Source organism: Aspergillus ruber (assembly GCF_000600275.1).
Source record: "Aspergillus ruber CBS 135680 unplaced genomic scaffold scaffold00014, whole genome shotgun sequence".
Classification (NCBI taxonomy): domain Eukaryota; kingdom Fungi; phylum Ascomycota; class Eurotiomycetes; order Eurotiales; family Aspergillaceae; genus Aspergillus; species Aspergillus ruber.
This window is the reverse complement of record NW_024467310.1, coordinates 48211-61859: the sequence shown is the minus strand read 5'-3', so window position 1 is coordinate 61859 and position 13649 is coordinate 48211. Positions and strand designations below refer to the sequence as shown.

Sequence of the window (13649 nt, the reverse complement as noted above, 5' to 3'; positions counted from 1 at the left end):
TGTGACTACTGTATATCAACTACTTCCTCAACCTCTTGATAGTAAGGCCCATTGGTTCTCCTTGCTCCAAGCACCGCCGTGTCTCTTCATCGATGTCATATCGTTCCTGGCAGAGATGCACACACTCTTCTATTTTTCCTTCAGGCACGACTACGACTCCGTCCGCATCACCCATGATATAGTCGCCAGGCCGAACGGTGACTTCTCCACCAATCTCCACATTCTCATACGACACGGAGATATTCAACTCGGATGAACGCGTGAAGGTATTCGATCCAAGAATACTAACCCCACGTGCAAAAAGACCCATTCCCAGCTTGCGGTGCTCAGCAATATCCCGGAAACGACCATCAATCACGATTCCTGCAGCTCCAAGTGCTCGCGCACGAGTGCTCATGAGTCCTCCCCAACAAGCACTGATGAGCCCTTTTGGCTGGGAGACGAAGACAACCGCGTCTTTGGGGATGGAGTCGGCGAAATGGGTTGGTGGCGTTGGGGAGGTTTTGTCTGCGGCGGCCACCATGCGCACTGTATATGCAGGACCGAAGATTTTGTGGTTCGGGGCAAGAAGACCTGGGGAGAACATCTTGAGGCCGGATAGGTAACCGCCATGGGGGACTTTGAGCTTGACGAGTGCATCTCCGATCTTGATTGATTGTATGTCAGCTACCTGTCATTCTCCTTGCGTTTCTGGTGGCTTGAAAGACTCACGTCACAAGAGGCAAACCCCCGGAGGGCTTTTACAAATCTCGACGGCACAGCCATTGCTATGATGTATGAGTATAGGAGCTTCTCCTGGTGAGTGATTAAGGATGACAGAAGACATCGCATATATCAGCCTTCCTCCGACAACGCAATCATCTCCGGTCGTCGCACTGTCTCATGATGAAGTGGGAGATCCCTGGACCGCATTGCCGATGAAAATACCCTCTCCATAGACCGTACTCCGCATTTCCCTCTGGGTGCCTCCGCGTTTCACCCCGGAGCGCTCCGGTGGACTAGTCCAGGGGGGGGGCTCTCGGAACGTTCCATTCCCCATCGGATAGATCCTAAGAGGTTTCCACCAACAGTATCGCGTCAAACATAATTATCCGAGGCAAGATGTCGATTTTCTTGAGATCTGGAACCGAAGTCGCCAGGACGAAGTCGGCGGTGATCGCCAATGGTTTTCTGCGCGTGAATTTGTCGCATTTCACTTTGACTAGTCCTATATCCTAATCAAACTACTATCCTATGCAATCAGTGACGAGCTTGCAAAATGCGCAGATATCTCTCTCAGTCAGTGCGGACAGCGCGGCCAGGCCAATGTTTGAATAACGTCGTCACTGTCAGACGGTTTGCGACACATGAGAACCAGCCTCAGGTACGTACTTAATTTCTATTGGCGCAGAAATCTTTGTGAATGAATATTGACAAGACCCCGAACAAGATTCTCGGCGTGAATTATGGCAAACAGACCTACAACCTCGATGCGTTGAAGCAGGGTTCGAAACGACCCTTAACCCTAACTGAGAAACTGCTCTACAGCCACCTCATAACAAACAGAGACCGTTCCTGGTCACTAGAAGCCATTGAACGAGGGAAGACGATCTTGGAACTACGGCCAGACCGCGTTGCTTGCCACGATGCCACCGCGACCATGGCTTTGTTACAGTTCATCAGCGCAGGGCTCCCAAAGGTTGCGGTACCGACGACCGTACATAGCGATCACTTGATTATCTCTGAGAAAGGTGCGGATGAAGATATGCGACGGGCTTTGGGTGAGCATGCGGAAGTATATGACTTTCTGAGTAGCGCTTCTAAGAAGTATGGGATTGGGTTCTGGAAACCGGGATCGGGGATTATTCATACAGTCATTTTTGAAAACTATGCTGTGTATGCTGTTCAACTTCCGTGTCATGGTGGATTATCTAGAAGCTGACTCTTCGGTAACTATCAAGACCAGGTGGGTTGATCATCGGAACCGACTCGCATACTCCCAACGCCGGGGGAATGGGCATGCTCGGGATCGGGGTTGGAGGGGCCGATGCAGTAGATGCCATGTCCGGAATGCCGTGGGAATTGGTAGCGCCAAAGGTTGTTGGAGTCCGTCTTACAGGCCAACTCCAAGGCTGGACATCGACGAAAGACATCATCTGCAAGCTTGCTGGAATCCTCGGTGTGTCTGGCGGGAAAGGACGCGTGATTGAGTTTTTCGGGCCGGGAACTGAAACCCTGGGCGCGACGGCTATGGCGACTATCTGTAATATGTCTGCTGAGATTGGGTCAACGTCGTGTATTTTTCCTCACTCGGAGGCTATTGCGCGGTATCTCTCGGCGACTGGTCGTGCTTATGCTGCTGGCGCGGCGAATGTGGTTAAGGATGTCCTTCTGACGGCAGATGAAGGATCTGACAACTACTATGATCAGGTCATCGAGATCGACTTAAACGAACTTGAACCTCACGTCAACGGGCCATTCACGCCAGATCTCGCACACCCAATTTCCCAACTGAAGTCAGTAGTGTTAGATAGCGACTGGCCAAAGGAATTGAGCCACGCCATGGTGGGCAGCTGCACCAACAGCTCTTACGAGGACCTGGACAAAGCTCGTCAACTAGTCCGCCAGGCCCGTGCCGCAGGACTAACCAACTTCAAAACACCTTTCCTCTTGACCCCGGGAAGCGAGAAGATCCGTGCAACTGCCGAAGCAGATGGGATTTTCGAGGAGCTCCAGGATGCCGGGGCTGTCGTGCTCAGCAGTTCCTGCGGTCCTTGTGTTGGGTCCTGGGATCGGAGAGATGTTGACGTGCGTGGGAAGGAGAAGAACTCGGTTATCTCCAGTTTCAACCGTAACTTTGTTGGCCGACATGACAGTAACCCTGCTACTCATTCGTTCGTTACATCGCCTGAATTGGTCACGGCCTTCGCATATGCGGGTCGTCTTGATTTCAACCCTATCACTGATAAAATTCCTCAGGAAGGAACTCAAGAGCCCTTTCAGTTCAACCCTCCTGTTGGTCGCGAGCTTCCCCTTGATTTCAAGACTGGTGCGCAAACCTTCCAAGAGCCACTGGCAGATGGTTCCTCCGAATCCGTCATCGTTGACCCCCAATCCGACCGCCTTCAACTCCTGACGCCCTTCCCAGCCTGGCAGACCGGATGCGCAGATGATATGCAACTCCTCATCAAAGTCCAGGGGAAATGCACAACCGACCACATATCCCCCGCTGGTCCTTGGTACAAATATCGCGGCCACCTCGAGAATATCAGCAACAATATGCTCACAACAGCCACAAACGCTTACCTTCCCAGCGACCCGCAGATGCTGGGACACACCAGACACCCCCTAACCTCTGAAGTTAGCGTCGTACCCGAAGTCGCTCGCGACTTACAGCAAAGAGGCATCCACTGGTGTATCATCGGCGACCACAACTACGGAGAAGGTTCCTCCCGCGAACACGCTGCCCTAGAACCACGGTATCTAGGCGGCGTGGCGATCATCGCTCGCTCATTTGCGCGTATCCACGAGACGAACCTGAAAAAGCAGGGCATGTTGCCGCTTACTTTTGACGATGTTGCTGATTATGATAGAATCCAGGATGGGGATCGGATCCGGTTGATTGGGGTGGAAAAGAGTGAGTTGCAGCCTGGGAGACAGATTACGATGAGGGTTACTCCAAGGGAGGGAGAGGCTTGGGAGGCGAGGTTGAATCATAGCTATCATAGTGGGCAAATTCAGTGGCTGAAGGCGGGGAGTGCACTGAATTATATTAAGATTAGGGCGAGGTAGGTGCGTAGTAGAGTGATAGAGATAAATGCATTTTTATTCTGTCTTCAGTGCACTTTTTGTTTTGGTATGCATATATCGGTCTGCTGTACCCATACACGGTGCCCCTAACCACGTTTAAATGCAAATTTACAAGCACAGCAGTTTTAGAATATTATATAAATAGCTCTAGCTGTATTACTGAATGCAAAGCCATGGCTTTTGCGGTGACTACCCAAGAAGATTAACCTATTCTCAAATGGTGGAAGCAAGCCAACATTCCTTCCCCGGTGTGATTTCAGTGATTCCATTAAGTAAATACCTGCCATACCCCACAAAGCTTAGTCCCTCTCCAGCCAACGATTACAAGTCACAGTCGATAATCAGCAATTTAGCCCGGGGCACTCCAGAACCCCGGACTACTCCATGACATGCCATCGACGGCTCTGAGGTGACGCAACTCCACCTCTTCGGATCTATCCAGGCTTCGTATGTCTGCACTCAGTGTCGATTACCACCCTTGTGCTCGCTTCTCGGTTGACTGTCTGTCTTGTAGCGTAGCGCATGGGCCTGTACAGGAGGACTACCGGGAATCAGAATGCGTCTAGCTGGGGTTGGAAGGAACGCCAGGTTCTGGAGAAAATATTTAAGGGTCTCATTGCCGTACCCTCAATCTGCATTCATTATCCAGCCGCCAAGCTTGACCTCTGCACTCCAGATTCTCGTTTCTTGGCTGTATTGTTTATATTAGTTCCAGCGTCGTGTTATTTCCATTTTTGACTACATTGGCATTCGACAATGGGCGCCGGCGGCGGCGGTCTTTCCAAAGATGCTTTGCAGCGTGTCCCTCTCCCTGCGAGAAAGCCATATATCTGGCTGGCGACGATTTGGGCATCCTATTGTGGAGGGCTGCATGGGTTTAATACGGCAAATATCTCAGGGGCGATGAAGCTTGACCCGTTTGTGAAGGAGTTTGGATGGACGGATATTCCTGCTGATACCGAATCCAATCACAAGGGGTGGGTTGTGTCGTCTATGATATTAGTTTGTGCCCCTGCTTGTATTGGCTTTGAGGTTGGGATAAATGCTAATGCTCTCTTGTTTTCTTGGATAGGGCCAAGTTCTCGGGGTTATTATCGCAGGTCCTCTCGGCGAACGACGCGGACGCAAGCCAGTTATCCTCTTTTCGGCTATTTTCTATACAATTGGGTCCATTCTCATGGCTGCCAACTTCGGGTCCTTGTCTGAACTGCTTGTCGGGAGAATTCTGTCCGGAATAGGCTCTGGTTCTGGAATGTCAGTCGGCCCTATCTACATATCAGAAGTAGCTCCACTGGAGCTTCGAGGAATGATGACAACATTCTACAATGTGAATATCATGGCTGGCGTTGCAGGAAGTTACTGGATAAACTACGCTTCCCAGTCCGTCATATCAGCAGAATCCAACTGGCAATGGCGAGCCACTATGATCCTACAGCTAATCCCAGCCATCATGCTATTTTTGGGCCTGCCATTCTTCCCCGAAAGTCCCCGATACCTAATGATGCGCGGCCGCCTCGAAGCAGCCAAAACCAGCCTCTCTCGACTTCGCGGCGGCCTCGATGAGAACACCGAGTACTTCGCCAGAGAAATGGCCGAGCTCCGCGCTAAAATGTCCGCCAATGCTGAATCCCAGGGTGCCTGGGACAACACAAAATCCTTAATGAAGCTCTGCACCCACCACCCCCCGACCCGCAAGGTCGTCCTTTTCGTAACCCTAATTCAGCTGTTCTTCATCTTTTCCGGCGGAAATTCCATCACTTATTATGCACCCACGATTCTCCAGTCCATCGGCCTTAACGATCGCCAGGTCCTCCTCTTCACGGCCATCTACGGCTGCATCAAACTAGCCTCTGTCTTTTTATATGCCTTTGCATTAACAGACCGTTTCGGCCGCCGCCCCCTCCTCCTCATCGGCTCAATAACAAACCTCATCTGCCTAATCTACCTCGCCGCCTTCCTAGGCACAACAGACATATCGTCTTCCACCTCCCCCTCCCCCTCCCCAGCAGCATGGGTCGCCATCGTAGCAATCTGCATCTTCGCAATCGGTTACGGCTTCGGCTGGGCACCCGCATTCTCACTCACAGCATCCGAGATCTGTCCCACAAGTATACGAGGAACAGTAGTAGGCATCGCGTTCATATTCCAGAATCTGCTGAACTTTGGAATCACACGCGGATTTCCGAATATGACGCTGAGTATGCATGCGTATGGGCCGTTTGCGTTATTTGCGGCATTTACGTTTGTCGGGACGGTTTGGGTCTTCTTTGCATTTCCGGAGTGTAAGGGGAGGAGTATGGAGGGGACAGATGAGTTGTTTTCGTTGCCGTGGTGGAGGATTGGGTTTGCGAGGGTTCCCGAGGGAGGGGTGGGCGGTGACTTTGTGGGTAAGGAAGTTGAGGGTGAGGGTGAGGTTGATTTGGAGAGGCAGTTGTCTGAGAAGTTGAAGGATGAGAGGATTGAGAATGTGGAGGTTAGTCGGAGGTAGATGTTTATTTGCTTTTTGCTTTGTATGGTTTCGGGATTTCTATGTTATGAATAGGATATGACCACTGATATTTGAATGGATCTGGATGATACGCCTGGTTAATTCCAATGCACCCTGTTAGGGCTAACTACGTTTGTCATGTGACTGTAGATGGTTTGAACATAGTGACATCGAGCTATCCAAGCATATATACATACATGCAACATACAATTCCAACGCCGGATAAACATGAGAAGCCCCCTTTTTATTATGCACATAAACGATACACTCCTCTTTATTCTATTAGTTGGGAGGCTACGAAGAGGCCTTCTTCGTCTGGAAAGCCGTGAACGGAACTTCAAACACCACAGCACCATTCCGGCCTTCAGGAGTAGGACCATCCTGGAAATTGTTGTTGTAGCATTTCCAGCGGCCGAGCCGGTGTTCTTTCCCGATGGCAGCGACAATACACAGGCCTTTTGTCTCGGGTTCCTTCGACTTGGACTTGGATTTCGACTCGAGAGGTTGGTCTGGTCTGGCGGTGTCACCCCGGCGTTCGAAGACGGCAATGTCGTTGATGACGCCCTTGATGAGCGGTTCGGCTTCCTTCGCGGCACTTGACTGCGATACGGGGGCGTTATCAACTGCCATGTTGTCGTCCTCGGTCGTGGCATCGAATGCGAGATTCTGTTTCAGTTGGAAAGAGGGGGTATCGGGTTCCGAGGAGGCGCTGCCTCCGACTGTGCCCAGCGGGAGGATGACCCTCTTGTCTTCTGAAATTTTCCACGCTCGGATCCAGCCGTCCCAGCTACCGCTGAGAACGATATCTGTGCCAGGGACAGTAGTCAGGGCGGTAATCCAGCGGGGCATGGGGCGGAGGTATCGAGAGTTGGTTGCAGCTGTTTGCTGATCGAGTTCCGGTGAGAGATCTTCGAGAGGAGGTATAGGGTCGAGGCCGTGAGCGAGAGGGATGACATGTAGCGGCTTCTTTTTGTGGATGGACCACAGGGCCAAAGACCCTGAGTCGGAGCCAGTGACAAAATGGCTGGGTGGGAGAGGGGCAATGCAGTCCAGATTGTTCTCATGATATGCCGCATTTCTGGAAGCTCCACCGCGGAAGACGAGCTGTGCTTCTTCCACCACCTTCCACAGTCGAGCAGTGCGGTCCCGGGCGCCGACACTGATGCACTGGTCGATGGTCATGGCCGCCAGCGAAGATACATTGTCTTGGTGACCAAAAAGAGTTTCCACATAAGCATGTCCAGCACTGCTCACAGACCATGTCTTGATTGTACGGTCATACGATCCAGAGAACAACTGTTCGCCCGAGCTCATGGTGGAAATGTGCCGGGCAAAGGCAAGTCCACTAACGGTGTCGCGGTGTTGCGTAAATGTCTTCAACGGTGTCAACGTCGCTGCGTCCCAGATGATCAATTTATTGTCCTCTCCACCGGTAGCCAAAAACTTCCCTGATGGCGACACAGCAAGCGACAGGATGCTCTTCGTATGGCCTTGGTCTTCACCGGTCTCCTCCACCTTTTGTACACCTCGGACGTACTTCACTTTCTTGGGCTTCTTTCGCTGCGGCCTTGGGGGTCGTTTCGAATTTTCCGACGGGATTGTAGGGCTTTCGGGAGTAGCGAGTTCCCATTTAATCAAGGTCTTATCTTTGGAAACGGTGTATACAAACGGCGAATGGATGGCAATAGAGGTAGTCGACTGAGTATCGGCACGGAAGAACGAGTGAGATGCTGACGAAAATGCCAAATCTGAAGCAATCTGGCGATATCCTCGCCCTTTGAATTCATCCTGTGCAAAGCAGTTAGTCACCTCCGTGTGGCCCAGTGGGGGGCAGACAAAACATACCACATCCTCTTTTAACCTCTCCGCAATCAAATCCCGGTCAATCTCAGCTGCATCGAAGCCAACCTCATCCACTTCATCCCGGACATTCTCCAAATATCGTTCCGCAAGCTTCAACCTCCGTTCGCCGGCCGTCTCGCCTTCGTCGTCCGAGCCACTCTCCTCCTCGGACACTGATGCCGCGTTGGCCTCATCATCATCAATGTCGCTCCCCGAGACGGACTCGTCTCTCTGTTGTCTTGCGCCTTGACCCTTAGCGCCGGAATCGCCATTTGCATCAACACCTCGCTTTTTTGACCCCGGAGCTGCGGCGCGGTCCTCCCTCTTTCGTTTTTTCTGGGAAGCGGGTACTGTAAAAAACGACGACATGGCGGGATTCAGCGATTGTGCGGTAGGAGTCACTGAGAAGAATTCGCTGCGAATAGGACGCCTCACGGGGACTCTTGCTGTTTTTTCAACTTTGATTCTTTTTCTTTTTTTTCTGCCGCTGGTCAGTGCACGTGCAGGCGGTGACCCGTTTGGACGCAGCCAGGCGCTGACTCAGCAGGACAGCTCCGCGCCCAACTTCAGCAGCTCCAGCGACCAGCTCCAGAGCAGCTTCACTTAATATTTACTGTTCTTTTCAGCTTATTACTTTCTCTCTCTTGATCTTACTACCTAAACGGACAAGCAAACATGTAAGCTTCTCTTTTGATACCTGCTCGATGATCATGGTGAGATCACTGACACCTACAGGGAGGTTCTACTTGGTATCACCGGCAAAGACTTTGTCATTCTGGCCGCCTCCAAGGCCACAATGCGCGGGCCGACAATTATCAAGGCTGAAGATGATAAGACACGGCAGTTGAACAAGAGCACCGTCATGGCTTTCTCGGGGGAGGCGGGAGACACAGGTGAGCGGAGGTCGAGATATGGTATCTTGGAGGACTACCCAAGCTAATCTATTTGTCTTGGATAGTGCAATTCGCCGAATATATCCAAGCGAATATCCAACTATACACGATGCGGAACGATGCCGAACTAAGTCCTAACGCGGTGGCCAACTTTGTCCGGGGAGAATTGGCACGGAGTTTGAGATCGCGGAGTCCTTACATGGTCAACTTGCTGCTTGGTGGAATGGATCCGATTTCACAAGAACCAAGTCTGTATTGGGTGGATTACCTCGCTTCGCTGGCTCCGGTGCCTTATGCCGCCCATGGTTACGCACAGTTCTACTGCTTGTCCATTCTCGACAAACACCACCACCCCGATATTAATCTGGAGCAAGGCTTGAAGCTCCTCGAGATGTGTACCGATGAACTGAAGCGCCGACTACCGATTGACTACAAGGGTGTACGTGCCTATCCCCATACACATTTGTTCAATGACTGACGTGGTCTTCTAGGTTTTGGTCAAGGTTATCTCGAAAGACGGCGTGAAGGAGGTAGACTTTGACAATAACCGAATCGTCACGAGCGCTTAATCGATTCCAGCGTTGTTGTATCATACCACGTTTCTCGAAACTTTCCTTTTTTTTTTACTTATTATGGGACGCTTCTTTTATGAAATCGGTTGCATGGAAGGTATTGCCATGATTTTGACGGGCATGTAATCGCCAGTTACTCAGTAGAACAAATAAAACGATATTACCGCGTGGTGTTTCTGCTGTAATAACTGTAAACTCAAGTGTCTTGATATCGTCTCTGCACTGCGTCATATTGTTGACAGTTTGCTTTGTTTGTCTTGTTTGATCTGACCGACTTGTTTGCTCTGTTTGCATCTAGCTTGCAACCGCGACTTGACGATTTCGCAACGCAGCTTTTTACTTATATCCAATCCACCACAACACAATTGCCGTCATGTCAAAACGATCAGCAGACTTACCGCTAGAAGAAGGCCAACCGGTCGGGTCTCCAGCCTCCAAAAGAGCACGCGTGGAGGACGAACTCCCCGAAGACGATCCCCGCAACGGAGCTGTGCCTGCGGAACGCGCCAACGGCCAGGACCTCGAACAACATGATCGCAACGGAGAGAATGTCTTAGCTGCGGCGGATAAGGAAGGAGAGGCGTTGAATGAAGCTGAGCGGGGTGATGAGGACGAATCGGATATCGACGAGGATGCGTCGGCCATCGCGGCCCCGAAACGGCAGTCCGAGCCTATGGAGGGATACAGTGACCTCTACCTCGATACGATCAACCGCGGGATTCTCGACTTTGATTTTGAGAAGTTGTGCTCTGTTAGCTTGTCAAATATCAATGTCTACGCTTGTTTGGTTTGCGGGAAGTACTATACGGGCAGAGGGCCCAAGTCGCATGCCTATTTCCATGCTCTTGAGGTCGGACATCACGTTTTTGTCAACATGGGAACGAAGAAGGTTTATGTGCTACCGGAGGGATATGAGGTTAAGAACCGGAGTTTGGATGACATCAAATATGTCGTGGATCCGCACTTTACGAAGGAGGATGTCTCGAAGCTAGACAGGGAGGTCCGAGATGCTTTCGATCTATCGGGACGCCGTTATAGACCAGGTACGTCTGAGAGACCATGCGCAGGGAGGAATCATACTAACACCGTTAGGTTTCGTCGGTATGAACAACATCAAAGCGAACGATTACCTGAACGTGGTGGTTCAACTTCTGGCGCATGTCCATCCTATTCGCAATTTCTTTCTTCTACACGAGTTCCCTACGCCAGGCACACCACAACTAGCACTCCGGTTCAGTACTCTCGTCCGAAAGCTTTGGAACCCCAAAGCATTCCGATCGCACGTATCGCCACACGAGCTGCTCCAGGAGATCGCATTACGGTCATCAAAGCGCTTCACGCTCACCCAGCAATCCGATCCAGTTGATTTCTTGTCCTGGTTCTTGAACAACCTGCATCTCTCCCTTGGGGGTGCGAAAAAGCCTTCGTCAACACCAACGAGTGTGGTACAGGCGGCGTTCCAAGGTCATCTCAAAATCGAAAGCCAGGCTATCACGGCGCATTCGGATACCCAGAATGCTCGTCTGGTGTTCACCGAGTCTGGCTCCATCAACAGCCAGACCACTCCCTTCCTCATTCTCACCCTTGATCTCCCACCAACTCCCCTCTTCCAGTCCTCCAACCGAGAATCAATTATCCCTCAAGTTCCTCTGACGAACCTGTTGAACAAATACAACGGTATCACCGCATCCGAAAAACTCGCACACCGTGTCCGGCACCGCCTCTTACACCCCCTCCCACCGTATCTCCTCTTTCATGTCAAGCGCTTCAGCAAAAACCGCTTCGTCTCAGAACGAAACCCCACCATCGTCACCTTCCCCTCAACCCGCTCCCTCGACATGTCTCCCTATGTAGAGCCTAACCCTTCCATTTGGCCCCCCGGGGAGCCCATTCTCTACGACCTCGTGGCAAACGTCATCCTCGACCCTACCGTCGCCGCACCCGGCGCTGGAGATGAAGCAGCTGAGAAAGGCGTCAACGCCGCTTCGGGCGTATCCTCGACTGGTGCCGGTGCCGGTACCGAGAGAGTCAACTGGCTCGTGCAGCTGCATGACAAAGCGATGGAGGCGGAGAATAAGCGGCAAACGAGCAAGCGTGGCGGTGAAGCAAAGGGACCGGAGTGGCTGGAGGTTCAGGATTTGGTTGTTAAGAGGGCGGAGAGCGAGACGCTTTTCACGAAGGAGGGGTATTTGATGGTTTGGGAGCGGAGAAAGGTTCCTGGGACGGGGAATAAGAAGGGGAAGAGGACGGCTAGGTAGATATCAAAACCAAGAGACGAGTTATTCGTGGCTATATTTTTTACTGTAATACGAAATACATACCATCTTTTCCATAAAGTTCATACAAGTGAAGCATTCACTTTATTGCGGCCAATGCTATTGATATACAGCGTAGGGCTTCCCTCAGCTTTCCACTCCTGTCGTTTCCATGCTCGCCCGGATTTTATCTTCAACCTATCAATCCTTTCTTTGTTATTCTGTATGCTGGCTTTCTAGTCCATTTTCCAGTGTCATTGAGATAGCATTGTCCTGCCTAGCCTTTTGACTCAATCGCACCAGGTTGGTGTTGCGGCACCTTTTCGGCCAACTCGTCTAGTGCCACTACGAGGACCTATCTGCAGATGTTATAAGAACTGTCTTTCAAGTTCCGTAAGCTGCCATAGAACGGCAGCATACAATGAATGGACCAAGCTCAACCCATCTGGAAGATCAAGTGGCGACAACGGACATGACATGGTGGATGCAGAAGGTCGCCATCTCTCCGCTCAAAGGAGTTGCGTGCAGGCCGTCTTGAGGAATGAGATAGAATCCAGGGTCTGGGAAGCCCAGAAGTTTGGCAAGAGCATGGAAGAATTTCTCATCTTGCTCTGCGTTAGTATCATCATCTTACCAACGGTAGTGGAGTGTGAAGAAATTCTGTTCAACATCAATAGGTTTCTCAACTGTGATGCCCAGGGCATCTCGAATTCTGCTTTTGTTAAGCTCGTGTTGACTGGAAGCGGTAGTATGTTGGAACAGGATCTAATAGAACAGTAATCAGTGGTCGAATAGGTACGAAAGTCTGGGTTTGCGTAGTAGGCGATTTTCTGCTTAGCGAGACGCAAAGTAATAAATCATCCAGCACCTTTTCTTCTGTGCATAACACATACCAGATAGTGATGCAATGTGTATTTGCCTTGACATATAGGCAGCGTCCTTAATAGATTCACAATGTTGCCATTTTACAACTGCCATCCGTTCTCTTCCCTTGATCGATAGTAATAAGAACATCGCTTGACGGAGACCGAAGCTCAGTATAAAGTCTCAATACGCATAATTAAAGTACTTGAGTCACTGACCTGAGGATGACCAGGCTAAGCAACGGTGACTGAAGAAGACATTCGTTTAATGTTGACAATAGCTCAATTCTCCGACTGTACGAAGTACAAGTACGCTTTATCGTGCGGTGCAGCAGTAGGCCTCGGAGATACTCCCTCAAAGTACAACACATAAACCCAATCTAATTCCAAAAAGCTCAATTCAGAGCCCTCAACCAGCCAGGCGCGTTACATCCTACCGATTACCTGCGATATAAAATAAGAGAAAATCTTCGTTCTCTCAGTCGCACCCTCCTGGCGCACACGAGGCCTCCATACCGTCGTGATCGTATATGAAGACTCGGGTGTTTGTCTCCACAATAAGTGCCTTGGCTGGGCCAGGAATAACATCGAGCGCCTTCCTGGCTATCGACGAAACGTGTACTGGTCCATGAGCCCCTTTTGCACGTCCGCGTACGGTGTATCCGGCGAGGGTGCGACGAAGATTCTAACGCATCTTGGCGACGCGCAGGACGACGCGTTTGGTGTTTCCACGATGCATCTGTTAGCAGCGGGTGCTAAACTATATCCCTGTTGTGCCGGAAGTTGTGCATCAGTATTTCCTCGCAAAGTCATTTGGAGTTAAAAGACTTGTGGATGTTGGGAATGGGGAAGTGCAGGAAGATGCCAATGATTTGTTTGGAAATGTCATGGGGTTGACGGAGAATACTTGAGAGTACACGGTGTCGTGTTATAGAGGAGGTCATGTT

The 13649-nt window shown here is 50.9% G+C and overlaps 6 protein-coding genes across 6 annotated transcripts; 4 read left to right on the top strand and 2 right to left on the bottom strand.

Annotated features, from left to right (window-relative positions):
* Nucleotides 1–19: 19 nt before the first annotated feature.
* EURHEDRAFT_515558 (RraA family protein) lies at nt 20–765 on the bottom strand (the record flags this gene model as incomplete). Its single annotated transcript, XM_040786392.1, has 2 exons — nt 20–646; nt 712–765. The coding sequence occupies 2 exons, from the start codon at nt 763–765 to the stop codon at nt 20–22; spliced, it is 681 nt and encodes a 226-aa protein (XP_040638478.1).
* Nucleotides 766–1258: 493 nt separating this feature from the next.
* On the top strand, nt 1259–3771 carry EURHEDRAFT_377802 (aconitate hydratase; the record flags this gene model as incomplete). Its single annotated transcript, XM_040779001.1, has 3 exons — nt 1259–1363; nt 1430–1875; nt 1941–3771. The coding sequence occupies 3 exons, from the start codon at nt 1259–1261 to the stop codon at nt 3769–3771; spliced, it is 2382 nt and encodes a 793-aa protein (XP_040638477.1).
* A 774-nt stretch (nt 3772–4545) lies between these two features.
* Nucleotides 4546–6312, top strand: EURHEDRAFT_479236 (sugar porter family MFS transporter; the record flags this gene model as incomplete). The annotated part of the gene is made up of 2 exons (XM_040785465.1): nt 4546–4791; nt 4862–6312. 2 exons carry the CDS (start codon nt 4546–4548, stop codon nt 6275–6277), a joined length of 1662 nt encoding a protein of 553 aa, XP_040638476.1. The 3' UTR covers nt 6278–6312.
* A 259-nt stretch (nt 6313–6571) lies between these two features.
* EURHEDRAFT_456983 (ribosomal RNA-processing protein RRP9) lies at nt 6572–8488 on the bottom strand (the record flags this gene model as incomplete). The annotated part of the gene is made up of 2 exons (XM_040784392.1): nt 6572–8065; nt 8123–8488. 2 exons carry the CDS (start codon nt 8486–8488, stop codon nt 6572–6574), a joined length of 1860 nt encoding a protein of 619 aa, XP_040638475.1.
* Nucleotides 8489–8691: 203 nt separating this feature from the next.
* Nucleotides 8692–9755, top strand: pre1 (proteasome core particle subunit beta 4). The gene is made up of 4 exons (XM_040781947.1): nt 8692–8796; nt 8855–9012; nt 9078–9451; nt 9504–9755. Coding segments are annotated over exons 1-4 (612 nt in total). The 5' UTR covers nt 8692–8794; the 3' UTR covers nt 9582–9755.
* A 177-nt stretch (nt 9756–9932) lies between these two features.
* EURHEDRAFT_479227 (ubiquitin carboxyl-terminal hydrolase family protein) lies at nt 9933–12051 on the top strand. Its single transcript, XM_040785464.1, has 2 exons — nt 9933–10627; nt 10677–12051. Exons 1-2 carry the CDS (start codon nt 9958–9960, stop codon nt 11840–11842), a joined length of 1836 nt encoding a protein of 611 aa, XP_040638473.1. The 5' UTR covers nt 9933–9957; the 3' UTR covers nt 11843–12051.
* The last annotated feature ends 1598 nt before the right edge of the window (nt 12052–13649 follow it).

Bases quoted from the DNA above. Each gene is read 5' to 3' on its own strand.
- pre1 (XM_040781947.1), top strand. The intron at 9,013-9,077 runs GTGAGCGGAGGT...TGTCTTGGATAG, and splicing joins GGGGGAGGCGGGAGACACAG to TGCAATTCGCCGAATATATC. The intron at 9,452-9,503 runs GTACGTGCCTAT...GTGGTCTTCTAG, and splicing joins TACCGATTGACTACAAGGGT to GTTTTGGTCAAGGTTATCTC.
- EURHEDRAFT_479227 (XM_040785464.1), top strand. From the start codon at position 9,958: ATGTCAAAACGATCAGCAGACTTACCGCTAGAAGAAGGCCAACCGGTC. The intron at 10,628-10,676 runs GTACGTCTGAGA...TAACACCGTTAG, and splicing joins GGGACGCCGTTATAGACCAG to GTTTCGTCGGTATGAACAAC.